The 22,544-nt window shown below is 39.9% G+C and overlaps 1 protein-coding gene across 1 annotated transcript; it reads right to left on the bottom strand.

Moving 5' to 3' along the window:
• Nucleotides 1-259: 259 nt before the first annotated feature.
• tmc1 (transmembrane channel-like 1) lies at nt 260-22,343 on the bottom strand. Its single transcript, XM_056235229.1, is given in 22 exon segments — nt 260-866; nt 1,084-1,177; nt 1,535-1,613; nt 1,700-1,825; nt 2,312-2,551; nt 2,656-2,723; nt 2,802-2,930; nt 8,227-8,379; nt 8,544-8,723; nt 8,808-9,002; nt 17,647-17,791; nt 17,935-18,077; nt 18,566-18,664; nt 18,796-18,902; nt 19,022-19,103; nt 19,201-19,291; nt 19,363-19,566; nt 20,434-20,917; nt 20,994-21,017; nt 21,710-21,769; nt 21,876-21,957; nt 21,959-22,343. Coding segments are annotated over 22 exon segments (3,060 nt in total). The 5' UTR covers nt 22,001-22,343; the 3' UTR covers nt 260-633.
• Nucleotides 22,344-22,544: the final 201 nt, after the last annotated feature.

Here is a 22,544-nt window from a genome sequence, read left to right as displayed (position 1 = left end):
TTGTCTTGATTTTTAAACTTTTATATCTGTGGTTTTATGTGATTCTATCAAATTTGAATTATTTTTTTTTTTATTTTTTTTTTTTAAATGTGTTCTTGCTATCATAAATAACACTTGGTTTAAAATGTTGTTATATGATGCAATGACACTCATACATTTTTAAGTGTAGCGTAGATGTCCAATCACTTTCCACTGTAAATAAGACACACGTGTTCCACCTCTGTGTAGCTCTTAGAATAACATATTAGTCAAACAGATGTTTACTTTATCTGCTGCATTTTAATAATTAGTTGTAATTGGCATGTAAACCAACAATCAAGCATTTTTTCTAAAACTAAAAATATATATAAAACATGAGTCAAAACATGAAACAAATCAAGAGATGAAGAATTTGACCCCAGTTTGGCCAGCGTGTAACAAGAGCAGTCATTTCTCTTTCACAGAGACAAGACGTATCAATCTAGAGTTACATAGTCACCTTGAGCATAACAGACATGCATGACGTGTGCGGTAGGCCTGGGCACAGTATTTATACTGACTAACAATATCAGCAAGAAATAAAATAAGTGTCATATAAGTGCCAAATGTTGTGTATGCCACATAGAGATTCACATCTATTTACATCTGTGCTGTTTATCTCTTGTTTGAGTGAGAGTTTTTCTGTGGCTGATGTGGGTGACCTGGAAGATGTCCAGATGATGTGTGGCCCCGGGATGCAGGGGTTCTAGTAGTTGTGTGGGTCGTGGTGACGGGAGGTCCAGAGTTTTGAGTATGCTGACTCTGTGATGGGTGAATAAAGCGACCGTTCTGCCCAGCTTGTCTGTGATGCCCTGCTTCATCTAGGCTGCTGCTTTCTTCATTCACTCCTGAGAAAGAGGAGGCAGAGAGACCTTTCAACTGCTGTCTCAGAACAACACTGTTATACAGAAACAAGGGCATGTTGTTTTAAGACTGTGGCCACCTGTTGCCCAAACACAGCACATTAACTCTTCAACATTAATGGAAAGTTTCCCTACACTGGTTCCAAGATGCTGTCTAGTGCACTGACTGATGGGAGCTGTGACCCGTTCAATGTGCTCTCACCCAAATCGTGGGCGCTGTTGTTGCGTTGTTGCTCCAGTTCATTGGCTGCCTTTAAGGCTGCAAGTTTGTTCTTTTTCTTGTTTTCCTCATTTTGCTGTAAATGCAAAATTGGAGAATTCAGTTGACATGACAATAAATGACAAGTAACAGTAGTGACTAGATCTATGTCCAATTATAAAATTAAATTGAAATAATATCAAATATATTTAGGTCTATGTGAAATAATAATAACAATAACAATAATTAGTCATTATAATAATGATTAAATCTATTATTATTATTATTATTATCATCATTATTTATGTTAACTCAATGTTAGTGCTTCCCCCTAGAGGTAAGTTTACATAATATCATCTGCTCATTTACAGGGTTATATTTAAATAAGAATTTATATTTTTGGGTGAACTAGCCCTTACTGTATTTGAACAGACATTTGGTCTTCCCAACTTACTGTTTGAAGTTTCTTTTTCAGCTCCATGTTTACCCTTTTGTATGTTTTAGAAGTAGACTGCAGATAATATATTGCAAGACTAAAATAACAGAAAAAACACCATTACACACATCTTTATATAAGAACAGGAAAATCATATGGATGGATTTAGACATTCCCACTTACACCAAGAGCAGAAGAAAGGGAAGCACCAGTCCGGGGTTCGAGGCATAGCTGAACACTTTACTGAACCAGGCAGGGAAGTCTGTCTCCAGGGTCTCCTGAATCACGTCAAACATGCGGTTTTTCCCACTGCAGAAAAATCTCTAGTTAAGTAGGCTAACAAACGAATAAGTAGATGGATTCAGCCTCGTCAACTGTTTTTTTTTTAATATTTTAATTCTTTTATAAATTTGTATGTTTATTTTTATCTTTTAATTTGAGTTTATTTATGTCGACTTCATGGAAACTATTCATGTAATGGTAAACGCATTTAAAGGCTGTGAGAAAATTGTAGACTTGCACTCTGCTGCGCTCTAGTGTTAACGAACCGGCATTGCAGGATTTGACTTGTTGGCAGACCTCCACTTTTAAATTGTACTTTTTAAATAAATACATATAATACATACAGAAATAACTAAGAGACCATTACTCTAAAGTCTAATTATTTGTATTTATTCTTAATTTAAGCTTTCACCACTCTGACCAATTTCTCAAACACTATTACTCAGTTCTTATGCTAAACAGACCTTCTCCACAATCCCCACCATTTCTGATTCATACATTAAAATTTAAAACCTGAAGGGTCCGCAGTCGAAGGAGGGGGGAATGGTGACAATGGTGTATATAGCAGGCAATGTAGAAAGGAAGAGGATGACCAGCAGCATGGCCATGTAGAAGTTATTGGAGCCTGAAGCTTTGAAGACCCGTTCCTGAGGCACATTACAGCACATCACCGCCCAACACTGCAGGTACATGGACACGTGAAGCCGTAGAAGATTTAATGCTGGAAGACATGGAGCGTAGAACGCCCCCATCCTGGTACACACACAAACAAATATTTGGTGAGATTTAGAGGTATACTGGTTGGTTTCATTCGGAAAGAAAGAAAACATGCTACATAATATGGTGATATTTCTCACCAGATCATTCCCTGGTTGAAGATCAGCCCCAGAACATTCCCACTGACGTCAAACTCTGAATAGGACGGCTAATAAAGAAAACACACTTTAGTTATAAATGAGAGGGAATCCCTGACACTGATTCTGCATGTGTTGTGGATACTCACAAAGCCAAACTCCAAATCCCAGCACCAGCAATTGTTTAGGAATCGCACCAGTACGGCACGGAAGAAATCCCCAATAAGCAGAGTGATGTAAGTCGTCATTGTGTCAGAAATGATGAGACGAACAAACTCCTGTGGACGCAGAGGATGCTGATGATCTCTAACAACTTGAGAAAAGCATAACATTAATTTAACACTTTATTTTAAAACTTATCTTTTTTAAGGATTTGTTCAAACATACACTCAATATTTGTAACTTTATGCAGACTAGAAAATCAAATTAATGCCAAAGCATTTGTACTTGCTTTTCCATTTAGCAAACTGTATTTCGTCTGAAAAAATTATATTTTTCAATAAGATTAATGAAATGCTTATATTTACAAATATTATACTTACAGTACACTACCATTCAAAGTTTCGAGTCGGTAGGTTTTTTTAATGTTTATGAAAAAATCGCTTATGCTCACCAAGACTGAATTTATTTGATCAAAAATTCAAGTAAAAACAGCATTGTGAAATATTATAATTTAAAATATTATTATTTTTAAAAAATATATTTGAACCCTTTCCCCACCAGCGTTTTTGAAAATAAGTTGCCAGCCAGCGCCAGCATTTTTGATAATTTTCACAAAAGTTTCATGGCCCCCAGAATACTTGTAGTATGAATATCTCTGAACATGCAATATGACCTCTGCTTTTAAACAACTAAAAAAAACTTTTATTCTAGCTTCATGCATTCTTTTTTATCAACACTTGAATGTGATCAATTGTAATCAACACATTTGATCAATTCAATGTGTCATTGCTGAATAAAAGTATTAATTCATTCATTTAAAAAAAATTAACTGACCCCAAACTTTTGAACTGTAGTTTAATTCAATGTAAATGTGTCAAATAATTGAAATGTGTAAATCTTTAAAACAGGCTGAAATATTTTTAAATTGTATAAGTCATTAATAGCCACCTCACCAGTGTCTTAGACTAATTTAAGAGACTGCTGTGTACATTTCAATGTTAAAATACTTCGCCCAAAAAATTGCCCTGTAAAATAACGGTAATCTACTGGCAGCTGTGGTTGCCAGCAATGTACTGTTAATTTACAGCCTTTTACCGTTATATTTACAGCTCTCCTTTTTTACAGTCTGTTACCGTAAAAATACCATTGCAGGTAACTCATATAATATGGAAAACCGATTGCTTTAAACACTTCGAGTTCAAAAACTAGTATTTATACTGTACCGTAAAATTCCTTAATTTGAGTCCACTGAAAATGAATATCTCTTTGTATAAAACTGCAAACACCTAATATGTAATAGTGAATTAATTAAAAACATGATTTTAACTAAAGTCTTTGCAGTTCGTATAGCCAACATTAGCATACATTGTGCTAAAGTACTTAGCAAGGAGATTGTCACTGCATCAGCAACTACACAGTTACTGCTTTTAAATAAAGCAACAGGCAGCATAACATCAGTGTTTCTATGCTCATCTTTGACTGAAGCACAGGCTCTACTCTCCAGCACAATGGGACCCACAAAACTCAATTAAACTAACAGATCTCTCCTATATCATCCTGTGCAAAACACATAAAACACTTCAGTTTAATATTTACTCTCCTTATCAGTTATTGACTTCGCATAACTTTTTTTCTATGAACTTTCACTTATATTTCAGTGAAATGAACTTCTTTTGTTTAATACATCTGACTGTTACATTTTACAGAATATTACCGTTTTTCCTTGATTTTACGGTAATCTACTGGCAGCTGGGTTGCCAGTAAATTGCTGTTTTTCTACAGTTTTATGCCGTAAATTAATTTACAGTTAATTACCGTTAAAATACGCTTCACTCTGTTTTTTTTTTATCTGACACCTTTAACACTTTCAACCCCACTGCAAAATCTTCAGTTTTAAATTGTTTCCACACTACAGAGTGTTGGAGTAACACTGAAGCAGTGTTGAAGTTAATTATATAATTCAGTGATTAATCAACTGATGATTGAGCATTAGTGATGAACACCTGATGTTAACAATCAGAATCACTGAAGGACAGAGGAACAAGAAGAAGATAAAAAGCGAAACAAGAACTGCAACTGACTTAAGTCACAGAAGACATTAAATCTCTGAAGATCTCAGCAGAGGAGGATTAAACAAATCCAAAAAATAGCATTACCAGCTTAACTTATTACTAACCAGATTGACTTTATTTTTTCATACGTCTACATACATTCCTGTTGAGAATTAACAGAGATTTAGAATGTTGTTTTGTTTCATTTGACGTTACCATTATGAAGATCAGTGTTTGCTTTAGTTGGGCTCTTGACCCTTGACTAACATTAGCTTTACTTTGCCTGCTCTAACTGTGTGTTTTTAAGACACATTTGTTGTGGCAAAAACAAAGCCAACAAAAATGAGATCAGGTGTTGATGATTATGATGTCATTAATTAATGTTTGGCTCACCGATCTCAGCCTGTGTCTATTACTTATCAATAATGTGTAGATTATATTACTAGACTGTGAAACTACAGCAAAAGATCAAGCAGTGCTGCGTAATCAGTTATGAAGGATTTTTAAACTCATCATTCAATAAAAATTTTTGAACTATGGCTTTACTTCGACACACACTAACATCAAGAATCAGCCAATGAATCTCAGAAATGGTGACAATCAACAAAAAAGATAACATTAAATTTGAACACCCCCAAATATGCAACTAAAAGTCAACACAAAACCAAAAGCAAAAATAAAAGCAAAAAGTAAAAATTAAAGTGAATAACCAGACAATTCAGCTGCATAATTTATTCATGCTGCAATGCATGCTGGGAGTCATGGCTTTTTTTTGGTACCCAACATGCAGTGCAGCATAACACTTATGATTGTCACCATTGTTGAGATTCATACGCCGATTCTTGATGCCTGTGTGTGTCTGGCTGATCAAGAAGTTCAAAATGTTCTAAGTATATCCTTTTTTAAATCATTAACATTTTCTGGACGTCAAATCCCTGATAGATCTCAATCTGTAAAATCACAATGGCAACAAAATCAAAACTACAAAACATCAACCATTTAACAACTTTAGGCAGCAAATGAGATCAGTGAATTGGGCTGTTATATGATGATTGTGACTATTAACAAACAGCCATTGTCATCTTGTTTGCTTCAGCTTTGAGCCATTGCTAATGTATTTTAAAGTCACAGCTACAGCAGCCAAAGAAAAACTAATGTTCAAAAGTCAAGGGTCAAGAGCCCAACTACAGCAATCACTGATCACCATTATGGTAACATCAAATGAAAATATAATGACGTCTAAACCTCTGTCACCTTTTAATAAGACCTTCTGTAGAAGTCTGACAGAAATAAAGTCTGTCTGGTTAGTATTAAGTGAAGCTGGCAATGCTGTTTGTGGAGTTGTTTAATCCTCTGCTGAGATATTTTGCTAAGATTTAATGTCTTTTATCTTGATTTCATCTTTTTTTCTGTTCTTCTTGTTCCTCTTTCCTTCAGTGATTCTGATTGTTAACAGCAGGTGTTCATCAGGGTCTCAATTAACTTAGAGAAAATTTACTGAATTATTCCCTCAGTCAATTGGACTATATTAGTGAACTAATGTAGGGAATAGTGAATGAGGGTATAGGGTAGGGCTGTGCTCAGAATATCGATACGACGATACATCGTCATGAACTCCTGACGATGCGCGTATCGATACAGCAACTGCTGTATCGATACTGTCGTGCTTTTGAATGTAGCCAATTCAGGGCTCGAATTTCAGCGCGGGATTGCAAGTATTACGCATTATTCTAACCATTCCCGCAGGTCTCCCACTTATAATGATTAATCCATACAGGTTATAACATCGAATTAGTCATTTTAAAATATTCGAGACACAACTTCACAATCACAAACAGCGTGAGTGTTCAGCTGTGCCGCGTCTTCTGTCTCTGTCTCTCAAAATGGGTTGCTCAAGCCAAGCGTCAAACGCGCTGAAGGCGGCGATACACTCTCGCTTTCGGGAGTCGGGACATGACGGAATATTCACTTGCATATTCGGGCGAGTATTGCATTGTCACTTAAGTTTTACCATTCGCTCGTCTTTTTAAGTCTTACCACGCAAAACATTCAAGCGATTTTAAACTATTCAATGCTCGCACGCTCTCTGAGAGATGGTTTTCTCTGCATGCATACATAGAGTAAAGCCGCCTCACAAACCGCCTGTGAGTAACAAAAGTTCTTTTTCACGGATTATATCGCTTTTACGGACAAAAACAAGCAAAATGATGTCAAAAATGTCAATCTTGGTGAGTGTCTAATACAGTCGGTTAATGCATGTGACAGTATAATGAACACAGGATCCGTGCACTAGCTCTTAAAGTGACAGCAGCCATGTGTGTCTGTCATTAATATTGTCGTCAAAACAACAAAAGATAGCTTTAATTATGGAATCTGGATTTATAGCCAATGTATTTAATTTAGTCAGGACTAAAATACTACCCAATGTTATTTTACATTTAATTACTTTAAGTGTCTCTAGTATTTCTGAATACTACTGCTAGACCTATTCAAAAACGTTTCTCTTTATTGGTAGGCTATATTTATTCTATTGTATTTATTTGTTTAAAATGATTTCAACGTAATGTAAAGAAATTACTTTGTTTGGTGCACATTCTAACACTTATTTAATTGAACTCTCATTGTTTTTTAATGACAAAAACGAAATAGTTTTTCAGTTTTCACAACTGTTATAACACTGTTTATTCAATAAAGATATTACTGCTACTAAACTCTGCTCAAAAGAAATTTAAATTCCAAATTGATCCATATCGTGATACGTATCGTATCGTGGCTTTAGTATCGTGATGCGTATCGTATCGTGACATTGTTGGTGATACACAGCCCTAGTATAGGGTGTGATTGGGAACACAGCCTCTGAGTGTCGACTTTAAGCGCTGTTAATTCACAGTATATTCCTGTAGGCCACTTTCTCGAATGACAAATATCACCATGAATGCATTTTTTTCTACAGTATATTACTGTTTTAATGGAAAACAGCATGTTACTGTAAAATTTGGCTGTTTTTTACAGCAATTTTTTACAGTGTAACATTTGAATGTGCACTGAAGTAAACCGTTGCTGATTGATTAACAGAAAAAAAAAGTGTAAACACTGTTGGTCTGTAGCATTGAGCAGCTCTAAATAGCAGCATCACCTCAACAAATGGCGTGATATTGGGTCAGGAGTGGGACTGCTTGTCCAAAAAATTCAAGATGGGGTAGTGTTTAGGAAGTTTTTGCAAGTGTTTACAACATTTTTCTCACTAAAGGTTGGGTTAGGAGTTATACAATACTTTGTAATGCTGCTTTGGAACGTATTGTGTTCCAGTTGTACTGGAATTTGGATTATGAAAAGAGCTTTAAGCACTCTTCCCCAGTACCTGTCCCACCATTGTCTCCCAGCAAGGCCCTCTTGGAACATCAGCAGGGTGCGCTGTGATCGGAGGAGCAGTCGAGTTGTCTGGCATAGTCCCGTTGTACAGGTTAGCCTGCCATATTGTCATATTCTTCTTCACAATCTCCTCTTCTGCCCTCTTGAAAATATGTGACAGTTAGGAGAATAAATTACCTTCATAAGAAGGTGATTTAGCACAGATTCTGTGGCAGCTGGAATGATGGAAATCATTACTATTCTGTAAAACAGAAATACTGAAAATGGGACTGCGAGGCCTTTAGTCTTTGTTAAATGAAGCTCTACCTTTAGTTGGATGGCATCCATGAGAGCGATAATGAATGTGTAGAGGTTCCCCAAGAAAAGGGCGAATATGCGTCCCAGCTGCCACTGGAGGGCGATGCGTGGATGATAGTTCTCTAAAGTGCTGATTACATCAAACAGCATCGGACAGAACATTCCCAAAAGAGACATCACCATGTTCACCTGAAGGTATGTAAAACCATGCAAAATTAGTTTTTTATTGATTAACAAGAGGATTACCATTGTTCATTGTTACATGAGTCTGACCTCATTCCTCTCCCACCAGCCGTATTTCTCCAGTCCCTCCAGAGCGAACTTCTGAGACCTGCGTACTACAAAGTAGATCAAGTACCCACTCCCTGCCAGACAGCAGAGCACCAGGAAGTTGGCCAGCACTCTAAGGAATCTTGTCAGGTGGATGTTATCATCTTTTCTGCTCTCTTGCTCCTCCACAATGGTCTCCTGTTAAAGTGCTAAATTTATTATGAAGCCAAGAGACGCCATATTAAAGGTTTTTCCAAGATGTTATATGGTGCAAAAAAACAGATGCTTTGCCTTTAAAGGGATAGTTCACCCAAAATTAAAATTCTGTCATAATTTACTCACCCTCAAGTTGTTCCAAACCTGTATAAATTTCTTTGTTCTGCTGAACACAAAGGAAGATGGGGCTCCATTGACTTACATATAGGAAAAACAATTATATGGAAGTCAATGGTGCCCCAGAACTGTTCAGTTTCCCACATTCTTTAAAATGTATTCCTTTGTGTTCAATAGAACAAAGAAATGTATACAGGTTTAGAACAAGTAAATGATTACAGAATTTTCATTTTTGGGTGAACTATCCCTTTAAGACTTCTGTGTAAATACTTTCTTTGCATGTGAAGGTATAGCAGGTATAGCCTAAGTTCTCTTTCGAAAGGGAACTCGCACTGCGTCGATTGATGCTAAGGGGAACGCCTCAGGCGTGTCAGGTGTCTGAAATCACAATCAAATCATGGCAATCCTATTGACCGGCGACAGTCCATGAATCAATAACGTGCGACTTGGAAGTATATAAGGGCGCCTTGCAAACATAATAATCATCTTTTCGTCTTCAGGGACTTTTCTGTCTGTAAGCGCTTGAAAATCAGGTAATTATGAACTGCACTAAGAAGGCTGAGTGCTTTCAGAAGCGTGCAGACACGTGCTCATGATATTTGACGCCGGGTGACCAGAGCCGGACAGTAACGGAGTACATTTACTTGAGTACAGTACTTAAGTACAATTTTGAGGGATCTGTACTTTACTCGAGTATCATTTTTGGGGAGTACTCATGACTTTACTCAAGTACATTTGAGAGGCAAATATTGTACTCTTTACTCCAATACATTTCTACCCATAACCGTGAGTACCCGAGTAAAAAAAAAAAAAAAAGTAAAGAAAAATCTCGGAAACCCTCAATTTGTTGTTTCCCTCTCAAACGTGATTGGATTGTGCAGGCGCCACTGATTGGGACAGCCTATCAGCAATCACTTTCAGCTTTCCGCCAAAGTCAACTCCATGGTCAGATTTTATATTACACATTAATGTAAGCCAAGCATTGAGTATGTGGTGTGTTTAACACAGTCAGGTTCAAATGTGGCAGTGGCGTAGCCACGAGGGATTTCTGATTTCTTAAAAAAAAAACTTTAGGAGGCAAAATATATTTTTACCGATTATGTGAATTACACTGCGCAAACCAAAGTAGGCTACTACCCAGCGAATGAAGAAGGGTTTGCGCTCAGTCTCCACAGTACATAAAATATTAATTTTGTTTTATTTTATTTTTCGGGTTTGCATTTATGAGGAAAAAACAATGTTATGGATGTGTTCTCCGTTACGGACGTGAGCGCTCTGAAAGCGGCATAAAAAATGCTTTAAAACTTTCACAGAGACATCAAACAGAAAACACAAAACCTTTCTTTAACCTGAATTTCGTTTTGCATTAATTGTATCTTAATTTGAATCAATGTTTCATCAACCAATTGCCTGGGTTTAATAAATAAGAATAGCAGACGATAGATAAGAAATGGAGGCGCCGGCACGTGAACTGGATCTCGTCTCATAAATGAACCGAAACTCAGTGTATAAGGTAGCCTACTTGCCTCTCACAGATATGTCTACTTTTAAAAAGAAAAATTCAAAACGAAAGAAGACAGACTACAGACTGCTCTCTGCTTATGTCATCCGTATGAAATGTGCATTTCTCTCTGGCGCGTTCACTACTGAAGATCGCGAGTCAGCATCGTCAACTTCATCTAGCCGACACTGACAAAGAAAACACTTGTTTATTAACAAGTGTTTATTAATAAACAATTAAAATATCTCCTTGCTATATTTTACATATTCATAATCATTCCTTTTGCCGGTTCTTTGTGACAGCTTTTAGGTGCTTTATTGGCAGCGCCACCCTTACATGTGGTGTGTGTGTGTGTGTGTGTGTGTTGTCCCCGCATTTAAAGATGGGACCCCCCAAAAATTAAATTAAATTAAATAAAGCAACATGGTAAAAAGATGAAAATGACTTGATTTTACTTTCAATTCCTTTTACATTCTCCAAGGTATTAACATTAACATTTTTCATAACTCCATGTAGGACGTTTCTGTGCATAAATGTAAGCACTGTGGCAGTAGATTAGTAATGCAATATTTAGAAAATCTACTCTTGTACTCTTGATACTCAAGTACTTTTAAAAACAAGTACTTTAGTACTTTTACTTAAGTAGACATCTGACTGTAGTACTTTTACTTGTACTTGAGTAAAATTTAGCAAGGGGTATCTGTACTTTTACTCAAGTAACAAAGCTCTGTACTCTATCCGCCTCTGCGGGTGACACACACGAACTGTGCATTTTCTGTCTGGGAAGGAAGAGCGCGCACAGGCAGGTCTCGAGGGAACCTGTGCAAATTGTGAGCGTTTTTCTTTGAGAGCACTCCGATCTTGTCTGGACCTCACGGCTCAGGTCCCACTCGTGTTGAAGGAAAAAGCAAAGCAGCGACGTGCGTTATGGGGTTCCCAGATGGAGCTCGCTGATCGCCTTGAGAGGGTAAACCTCTCAGACGATTCGGCGGCTGACGAGAGTGAGCTGCAGGTAGATGATGAAAGTTTTTCTATAAAAAAGAGAACGGCAGCGAGTGCTCTTCTGGACGAACAGGAGATGGCTGATGAGGGTGGTGATAATCGGATAGATCCTGAATCTTCTCAGCCACCCTGCACCGTGTATACTGAGCGTAGTTGGTGTTATGGAACACGCCGCGGGCAGGCTGCAGCTGACATGGCTGCGCATTGGGGGAGAAATCACTTGCGATAAGAGCGGATTCTCCCCGGTCATAAACCACCAGCTCAGGTGAGCCTTCCATTTCTTCCCGATCTCCATACTGAGATTGAGAGGACATGGAAGAACCCATATTCTGCCCGTATCCACCGACATCAGCTGGCTAGTCTCGCTGATGTTGAGGCGATAGGATATCGGACATCGACACTGAAAGCTCCAACCCTGCCAGTTTGAATGGCAGATCATACACGCCAGTGGGTCAGGCTGGTGCTGTCCTGCACACCATGGCGGTATTGCAGGTATACCAGGCCGATATGCTGGGGGATCTCGACCAGGGGGTGGGGCACCTGAGGTGGTTACTGAGCTGCGCCACACCACAGATCTAGCTCTCTGTGCCACCAAACAGACTGCTGCCGCGATCGGCCGGTCGATGGCGGCGATTGTGGACACGGAGAGACATCTGTGGTGGAACCTGGCCGACATTGGGGAGAAAGAGAAAGGCTTTCTCGGCTTTTCGGCACCTCCGTGGAGGTGGTGGTTGGAAAGTTCAGAGAGGTGAAGGCGCGCTCAGCTGCATTTAGGACCATGTATACCGCTGAGATCCGTATCCACGCCCAGACAGACGGGAGGGCCTGGCCCATCATGGTCCGAGGACCGTAGACAGGGCCAGAGAGCCAGTGTCGCCTCTTGTGCGCCGCCCCCGGCGAGTAGGTCGCAGAAGAGGCGTGACTCCCGCAAGAAGAGGGATCTGATGGAGGTGATCCAACACAGCGTCGGTGATGGATCGGTGATGGATCACCGTGATTATATCTTAGCCCTCTCTTCTAATCCCCGACTCCCCAGGCGCTTCTTATATCAGGCCTGAGGCTGGGCCCATGGTGAGAACAATGTTTTGATGGCCTGCCTCAGCTTGGTTAGTGAGAGTGCCTCTTTCAGGCATGTAAAGGTGGTAGACCCCATGTTCATAAAGAACTGTCTGGTGAGTTATCACTTCGCACACCGCAGGTGAGCTGAGTTGGTTTCTTTAAGAGTAATTTTTGTGTGCAACTAACACTAAAATGCATCTCTCTACAGACCTCGTTCCCTGTCTAGAGTTATGGGGTCATGTCAATGTCATTAAGTAAGGTAATATTTTTTGGTATTAGGGTTATTAGGTGGAAGTTCCCCTGAAGTTCCCCTGTTAGGTGGCTAGAACGATAGAGAGAAGCACCAGTTGTATGGGCTTCTTTTGTGAGTATGTGATGGCTTCCCTTGTTGTCATATGTAAGATAAAGCGAGGAGTGCCACCGCTCATTCTAGTTGTAAAACTTTTTCTATAGCTTAGGCTTCCTCTCATGGTGAGAGCATTTGAGGCCGCCGCTCATTCATATAAAATATGTTATCAGCAGAGAGTTAAGTGGCAGAATGTCATTCTAGAAAGAAGAATGGGAATGTTTATACTACCGCTAGTTTTTTTCTTCTCTACACACACCTGTGTTAGCCCTCGGGTTATTAGCCACCTCAGGGTAGAGTAGTTGGTCTCTCTCTCTCTCAAAAAAAAAGTGACGCTGGAGATTCAGATAGATCTTATGTCCGGCCCACAGGACCGTCTGACATCTTTTGGTCCTGAGTACATAGCTTTGTTTGGGTTTTCAATAGGCTGAGCGATTCAGCAGCCCCTTGTATGAAAAAATTCTCGTAAGGCTGTGGCTCCTCCGAGCCCTCAGGTAGATCTATGCTTACAGACTGGCACTTACCAGGGCCGCCTCTGTAGCTGGCCTAGGCTATGCTAGGGATAGTGGAGGCGTTCTGCTAAAGCATTTATGCTCCTGGCCCTTCACTTTGTAAATGTAGGTTTTTAGCATCCCTATATGACAGGCTCCTCCCATGGGAGTCATTAGGCCAAGGCCCGCCCCCTTCTCTGCATTCTGGGGCGAGAAGAGTAATGCAGCTTGGTGCAGAGGTATGATTTATAAAGACCCTGGGTTAGGCTTCATTAAGGCCTCCCCGGTACAATGGGTCTTTCTTGAGCAGGTTTAGGCCGTCTTTAGCCTCACAAAGAAACTGGGTTTTGTCTGCCCGACCCTGCCGTGCAGAACTACCATATGGATTTGGGCCGCCAGAATAGGCTCCACTCACCTCACTGAGCTACTGCTCGAGCGTCGGGTTGTAGGTGGGTGGCTTACAAGCAAGCCTCACTCCCCTAGGCTGGACGCAAATAAAAGTTCTGTCACCTCTAGAGCCGCTGGCGGGCCCGCACCCTGTTAAATCTCAGGGTGAGGTGGTAGTATTCCCCTGTGATACAGGGTAGGTCTGAGTACTTCACTTTCAGTTCCGTATTATCCTACCTCGCACCATTATGGCTCGGGTCGAGCGGAAAGTTCTAACCTTCACTTCTTTTTGGTTTTCAAAGTACGCTCCCGTGAAGCCAGAGCATTGCCATGAGCTGACGCCCATGCGTACAGGTGGTAGGCCCCTGACTCTGGGGCCTCCGTTGAGGCAGAGTGGTGAATGTTGTACTCCCCTTGCTTAAAGGGTGGTGCGTTTTTTGCTGAGTACACTGCCATGGGCAATGTGATTAGGTACCAGGATGCTTTAGGCGCTCTGTAAACAGCTTATCTGCCAACGAAGGTTGCACCGGTAGGTTGTAGGCCTCATCAGGCCTCTTTGACTGGGCATCCCCCAAGAGGGCACGATAGGCCAGCTTACGTCAGGTGTTTGGCCTTAGTAGTTCGGGCAGTAGACTCACTGATGGGAAGGGAGTCCTTACGTTGTGGGACATAAATTTTAGCTGCGACCAGGTAGCTAGCCTTATTAGGCCTCCTGTGGGTGGCCTCAATATTTGTGTTGGTGTAGTATGGTTCCCAACGGTATATGTGTGTGGCAGAATAGACTGGCTATCAGCTAGTACAGGCCTCATTGATGGCGAGTCCCCGGCAGTATGAATTTGGCTGACAGCACTGACTTGCTTCAGGCCTAGTAGGCCTCTCAATCTTCTAAGTGAGTCTTGAGTGACGGGGTATACAAACAGTGGTGTTGATGGTCAGGCGTTGACCTTAGCAAGGCCTCCCTGACCCTGAGTCCCATCATGGGGTGCTCGACTGTTAATTCGCTGGCCAATCAGACAATTGGCTTCAGTGGGCCTCTCTGGAGGCTAGCCCCGATTATGATCAGCCGAAAGTAGGATTGACCACTGTCAGGCGGTTGGCCTTATCAGGCAACCATGTAGCTCGGTCCCCAACCTTACGGCCATGGCAGTCAGTTTCTTACCTAAAGAAAACTTCAGACGACCGGCTTTAACAGGCCGCTCCAAGACTGAGTCCCAAGACTGGCAGGCCTTAGCAGGCCACCCTGGGACTGACACCCGGAATCAGGGTTCATAGCAATAACCAGTTTTCAACTAGATATCAGGTAGTAGGCCTCTCCAGGCCTCACTCAAGGCAGGTAAGTATGCCTCATCAGGCCTCTCTGAAGGTGAAGTCCCAAGGATGGGCAACTGCACAGCTAGCTTTACTGGCTGCCAGGTAGTTCCCAGATTCGGGCACTAGGTAGCCAGCCCTCGGTTATCAAGTAGTAGGCCTCACCAGGCCACCTTGTAAGTGGTCTCCCAGCGACGCTGGGTTCTGGCAGCTAGTGGCCGCTTGCTATCAGTTCAGCTGGCCTTAGCACCCTAGCATGACTAATGGTCATTTTCTGTTACTGGTTCCCTCCCGGAACCTCTTTTATCTAGCCTACAGCCTGGTTTGCCTACCAGGCAGGCCATGTGCTCCCCTCACTGAGGGTCACTATGAGAAACTCAGCCTCCTGAGGCTGGTCAGATGGTCGCAGAGCAGTCCTTAGGCATTTTCAGGCCTCCTCAGTGCTTTGAAACACAAGCGCTGGGTAGATCTGTGGACCGAGCAGAGAAACTCCCCTCACTGGCAAGGGTTGTAAGCGCTATGCTGAGTCATGCTCTCCTGGATACCCCGTCTCTGAGATCCGGGCCGAGTGGTTCACTGTCAGCTTTGCAGTCCCTCTGGTTGGATGCCTTATCTAAAGGCAAGTGTCCAGAGGCTCTGTCTTCGTTCGGACAGACAGGAATTTGGCCAGACTGAAATGTCCAATGTAAGTGACACCAGCTCAGGCCTTCCTGATGGCATTTCGGGTGAGTATGTTCCCCTGAATAGTGATTGGCTGGGGCTCCTTCGGGTTCCCTAGCCACATTCCCAGGAAGGGACCCCTTCTAAATTTGAAGCTGTAGTCCTAGGCCCTTGAGCAGGCCCAGGTAGGCCTTTCATTAAACAATGTTTATGAAGGTTTCCCTGTGGAACGTATAGCTTGGGCTATGACCGTATAGGGAATGCTGTCACTGACAGCCCAGTGTGACCTGAGGGTGAGTGGTTCTGGCATTTCATTTGAATTTTCTGGTTTTGACAGTTGTCACTGCCAATGGCTATGCACTCCCCTTAGCAATCGACCCAGTGCGAGTTCCCTTTCGAAAGGGAACGTCTAGGTTACGACTGTAACCTCTGTCCCCTGAGAACAGAGAACGAGACATTGCGTCTTTTCGCCGTGCCTCGGGGCCTGCCTACCCAACAGTCCCTTAAGACGAAAAGGTGACTATCATGTTTGCAAAGCGCCCTTATATACTTCCAGGTCGCACGTTAATGATTAGGGTTGGGTTCCGAAACCGGGCACCCATATGTAACCGGTACCTAAGTAACCGGTATGTAACCGGACCGAATCAAAAAGCAGATTTCGGTGCCTCATTTCGGTGCCACTTAAATGCCTCAGCTGTCGGTTGAAATATCTGCCCTCTGGTTCTCTGAAACGGACGTAAGAAACATCATCACCGCATGTGATTGCTAGTTAACCCTTAAGTACAATCGTTCAGACTGGTGTGCTTAATGTTCAGATCGCGTGATCATCAACTTCTAAAATCAAATCAGCACTCACGCTTTTGCTGGCGCTGAGCCAGAGAGACAGACACTCTCAGCGCTGTCTCATCTATTCAGTGTTTTCAACCACACAAGCTTTATTTTAGGTTTCAGACATTTAAATACACATACTAGCAAAACAACATTTATAGTTTGTAAAATAGCCTACACACTGATGTCTATGGAAGCGGCAATAACAATCCTTTCAATTATAAATTGATGACATGTTTAGATACACATTGTGTAGGTAACTATAAAATTTACTCTGTTCTTCTCACACTTCACCAGCCACTTACTTTAATGTATTTCGGGAGAAGTGGATGAATTGACGTGTTGTAGCCTGACAATTCTCTGAACTGCAGTGCGTACTAACATGGCGCTCATTGTGCGTTATAGATCAACTAACATGAATCATGATCATTATAGAGGTTTCTTAAATGACAAAACACATTTACTTACATGTATTTAAGAATAAAAATATCAGCCAAGGACTGACCGACAATCATAGTTTGATATTTGTTCCGCGTCATGTTTAGTCTAATATATACATTTTTGTCATAGTAATGACTTGTTACATAATGTTAACTTATGTCATAATTTATAACTCTGTCATAATTAGAATTCTATTCTCATAATTGTGACATTAACTATGATTTCCAAGCATTTTCTTATGTGGTGGAATGGGCTTTCATAGGGTCTGACATCAAAAATCCAAAAATAGCCATTTTTTTGCAGCTCCTTGTCAGTTCATGGTCTTTTTTTTAAATGCATTACAGCTTTGAAACTTACAGAATCTTTTTATGGTATATCAAGTTCTTTTTTTAGAGAATTTTCATTCCCATTATAAGACTTCTCTATTATGGACAAAATGGACTTGGGCCCAGCACAAGGGGGGAAATAAAATAAAAAGAAACACACCTTAAAGCTTGTGGTGATGGAGGCAAACTTGTTGTCTGCTGTCTCAGGATTTCCAATGAGGTAATCCCAGCTAGTAAATGTCTTCCAACTGAAATTAAAGCTGGTGTCATCTCCGCCACCTTCTTCATTTGCATTGCGGGCCATACTGTTCGGTAAGAGTGTGGAGATCATTAAATAAATGTTTTGTGTATGAACTAAGGGGCAGAAAAGTGCTTATTAACACACTCAACATATATAAAGGTTTCTGATATAGATATTAAGACTATGCAATAGACTGTCATCACTCACGTCCTGATTACCACCATGTAGCTATATGCCACTGTGCCCACTCCCACCAGGAAGTAGGAGAGGGGCATGCGGAACTTGAGCCACCCAATGGCCCGCTGGCTGTTGTAGTAGCCATAGAAGAGGACAGAGTATTTAGCATAGCCCTGAAAAAAAAAAAGTACTGGACTAAGATGTAAGAGAAATTATGTTGGATGGCGAGGTATTTACACTATATTGTTCAAAGGTTTGAGTCTCTAGGAGTAAAACATTAAATATTCATATAATTTATAATAAATGTTTTTCTATTTTAATATATATATAAATTGTAATTTATTCATGTGTTGGTAAAGGAGAATTTTCAGCATCATTACTCAAGTCTTCAGTGTCACATGATCCTTCAGAAATCATTGTAATATGCTGAGTTTGTGCTCAAGAAACATTTCTTATTATTATAAATGTTGAAAGATTTTTGTCAGGATTTTCCTTTTTGATGAATAGAAAGTTCAAAAGAACAGCATTTATTTTTAAATATAATTTTTGTAACAATGTAAAAATCTCACTTTTAATCAATTTAATGCATCCTTGCAGACTAAAATTATTAATACTGATTTTTAGAATGTGTATTCAGTGTATAATCATATAGACTCTTTACCCCGAAATCCCATAAGACTGCAAAATTCATGGCACTGGCCTCTTCCACTCTGGGCACTGTCTTTCTGGGTAAACTGCCATACGGTTTCCCCATAAGAGCCTGGAAAGTCAATACATTCATAGATTGAGATACATTTAAGAATGAGCTATACTGTTGCATTGAATGAAATAATGTGGTGTTCATTACTAATATATAATTTTAAACTTTGTAGGATTTAATATATTTCTCACCTCTGGAACCATCACCAGCCCAAACGTCAATCCAAATAAAATCATATTGATGCCATACATCCACCTTAGAAATATGAAGTAAGAAGCAACTGATGAGCCAAAATGGCCTGTAAGGAGATAAAAATAAGTTTGTAAATGAGAAAAGATGAGGGTGGGGAAATGCAAAAAAAGGAAGTAGAAAAAAACAGCAGGAGAGAGAAGGAAGCTCAAACTAAAGGCGTCACACTTTCTATTTCCTTTATCTTCATCTCCCACGGGATGCATGCAGTCTTGAAGTTCTCAAAGTCACGCTGAAACTTCATCCATTTCTAAAATCAAAGTAAAAAAGAAAAATGATGATCACTCTGAAGCTGTAGAAGGAGATCTCCAGCTCCATTAGTTTCATAATGACAGTTATCTCCTCACCTTCATCATCATGACCTTGTAGGCATAGAGCTTCCTGCCTTTGCCTTTTCCTAGAGCCCCTTCATATTTCTCCACAAACTCCTGTGACTCCCTGAGACAGAACACAAATTGCTGGCATTTTGAAGGCGGGTGTACATACACATAAAAACAGCAGTGACGTACCTAAGGATAACTAGTTTTTTCCTCATGGGCCAGGGCTTTCCTCTCAGTGTGGCGATTAGCTTTTTCCTTTCGTCCACAGCTTCTTTTAACTTTTCCAGCTCCTCTGGGGTCAGAGACCCCAAAACTCCCACTGCCTGATTATCCTTTGACTCTAAGTCAGAGTCGGACTGAGATTCTGACTCAGATTTAGACTCAGACTCTGAGCTGGGAGGGAGAAATGATGCAGGTATGCTGAACGAGACTCAAACATCTGAGACCACAAATGGGATGCATTTTTTGATGTATTTTTCAAATTCAATACAACATATCCATTACAAATGACATCTATAGCAAAACCATTTCAGAGATAAGTTTAATTGAAAATTTTACATGAATTTCAGAATTGTAATAAATCTTCATTTTGCTTTAATGCAAAATGTTTTAATAATAAAACAATATAAATTAAAAAGAACTGAATATTATATTATTATTTCCTTAACATCATTGAAAAAATGTTCTAACAAGCTAAAACATACTTTAAAAAAACGTATTTAAACAAACTTTCCAGGTTTCTATTAAAAAAAGACTTGACAGAAGTTAGTGGTTATACATTTTTTGATTTTAGGGATGCACTATATATCGGCCATCATATCTGCGTTTATTTTTAATGCTATCGTTATCGGCCCGGTAAGAAAATTTGGCCGATATCTTAAAGCCAATAAATAATGGATTATTCTCCTTCACCTGCGACACTTGAGATGCGTATTGTTCACCATTAAGGTTTTTGAATTGCTTGAAATATGATTGGAATGACTTCAAAAAGGAAACAGCGCAAGTCTATCATATAGGCTTAGGCTACATAAAATTATAATGAGAACATTATAATTGTGTGCTTGGGGCATGCATGTAATGATGAGACTTTTGTTTTTGTAATCAGGCTCTCAAAAATTATATAAATTTGGACCAACATATGGATTATTATATGGCTTTCAAATATAAAGAATTATCGGTTATCGGTATCGACCAAAATGTTCATATTAGTGCATCCCAAATTGATTTACTAAAATGATTCACAAAATAATACAAACTTACATAGTTTCTGGTTTCTTTATTTTCTTTTTCTTTTTCCTTTCCTTCAAGGGCATGTCATGACAATCTTTTTGTTTTGTCTTTCCATGCTTTGCATCGTCCTCCTCATTTGCATGCTTCTTTCTCTTTTTCTTCACATCTTTTTCCTTCTCATCCTCCAGCTTCAATGTCTTAGTTCTTTCATTTTTAATGTTCTTTTTCTCCTTTCTGAATTTTTCTTCCTCAGCCTCCTCTGCATCTGCATTCTTTCTTCTTTGCTTTCTTCCATGTTTTTCACCCTCTTTCCTTGCTGTTTTGTGCCGTTTATCGTGTTTCTTCTCTGCTCTTTTATTGCACGCCTCAGTTGTTCTCTTCTCTGAAGCTCTTCTGCTAACTTCACTATTTCTCACTCTCCTCCGTTTGCCATCTCGCGTCACCTGCTTCTCTTTACCTCCCTCAAAATTTTCCTCCACTTCTACATAGTAAAGGCTGAATTCATTGTCCTTCCCTACAAAAAAAATTTTTGTACATAGATTACAACACAAAATAAAAACATGCATACAGAAAGCAGTCAACCTTCCTACCTTCATCCTCCACCTCAATGCTCACTGTAAAGGCAAACAAATAACAAAAAAGTAAAAAGAATGAGACATAAGTTCCTGACATTGTTTAGAAGACATTGTTAAGTCCTGAAAGGTTAGACATGTAGGGTTCCCAGCAGCTGTTTCGCGTCTGTTGTGTTTGACCACAGTGTAACCAGACCGGTAAGTGCTGACCGGGTCATTACATGCTTAGCGGTGTTGCACAATAGACACAATGGTGCTTTTCATCTTCAGTGTCAATGCAAACTGTCCTCTTACATGGGGGTCAAAGGTCAAAAGAATGAAAGTAATGTTCATAAGTTCACATGCACATACTTAAAGTTCATATTTTCTGCATGACCACCTTGGTATTTAAAGCTGAAATACATGATTAAGTCAACAGGTTTGCATCAAAATGAAAATAAGGCATAAAATATTAATTGCCTATTAAGTAACTAAACATTTCAAATAATTTGATCAGAATAAAAAATCATTATCAGATTTTTAAATATTGAGACAGACTGTGTAAAGGAAAAGACAGTATCTCTGCATACAATGTTACATTAGTTTTTATTATTAATAACAAAAATTACAATTAATAAGTTGAAATTATAAATCAGTTGTTAGTTGTGGCTTAACACTGATAAACACAAACATCACATGTTTAAAAATGGTGTTAAAAATATATCAAAAACACAGAAAGTAATAATCATCTTTACCGTCACTTTCAGATGCGATGAGTTTATGCCGTGGCATCCTCCTCTTGAGTGGCCTTCACTCTGTGACCTCGCGTGTGTGTGTCCATGCATACAGGAGAGAGAGTGAGTGAGAGTGAAAGTGTGTGTGTGTATGTGTCTGTGTGTGTGTGTCTGTGTGTGTGTGCGCGCGTGTGTGCGTGCGTGTGTGTGAGAGTGATGATGATGATGATGTAGCATTGGACCATGGCCTGATTGAACAGAACCTGGAGGGTGATGAGTACCGTGCATGAAGAGTTCACTTTTTACTAGCATTCAGCGACCTCTCCCAGGAACAATAACCAGTCGAAACTCTAGAGCCTCTCAATTTCACCCCTTTGAATTATTCAACAGAATTATGACTCTTTTTTCAAAAAGAAAGGAGGTCACACAGTACCAAGCCAAAATAGATGATGATGGTCTAATGACTGACTATAGAAAGATCGAAGAGGCAGATAACAGAAGATTAGTGCCACAGGGTCAGTGTGAGCTGTACTTCCACTTATAGTGCAAAAATTACTTAAATACTGCTTCAGTTTGCAGGAAATAGTACGATCGGTTTACAAATAACATACCTAAGATGTTAAGGAATGACTTTCATGTAGGAAAATAAGATTTTAGAAATTCAGATTGTAAAAGACTTTTAAAAATACATACATAATATACATGGACAGCTGGACAGCTGACATGACATTGTGTTTTCACTCCTTACTGAAAATATCAACTTTCTCAATATATCTCAATTTTAATATGCAAAGAAACATGGAAGAATATTTCCCAGTATATGCCCACAGTGTTTATGGGACATTAATTTTTTGTT

This window comes from Rhinichthys klamathensis, unplaced genomic scaffold (genome assembly GCF_029890125.1).
Source record: "Rhinichthys klamathensis goyatoka isolate OS25496 unplaced genomic scaffold, OSU_Roscu_1.1 h1tg000417l_1, whole genome shotgun sequence".
NCBI lineage: Eukaryota > Metazoa > Chordata > Actinopteri > Cypriniformes > Leuciscidae > Rhinichthys > Rhinichthys klamathensis.
This window is presented reverse-complemented; position numbering and strand designations above follow the sequence as displayed.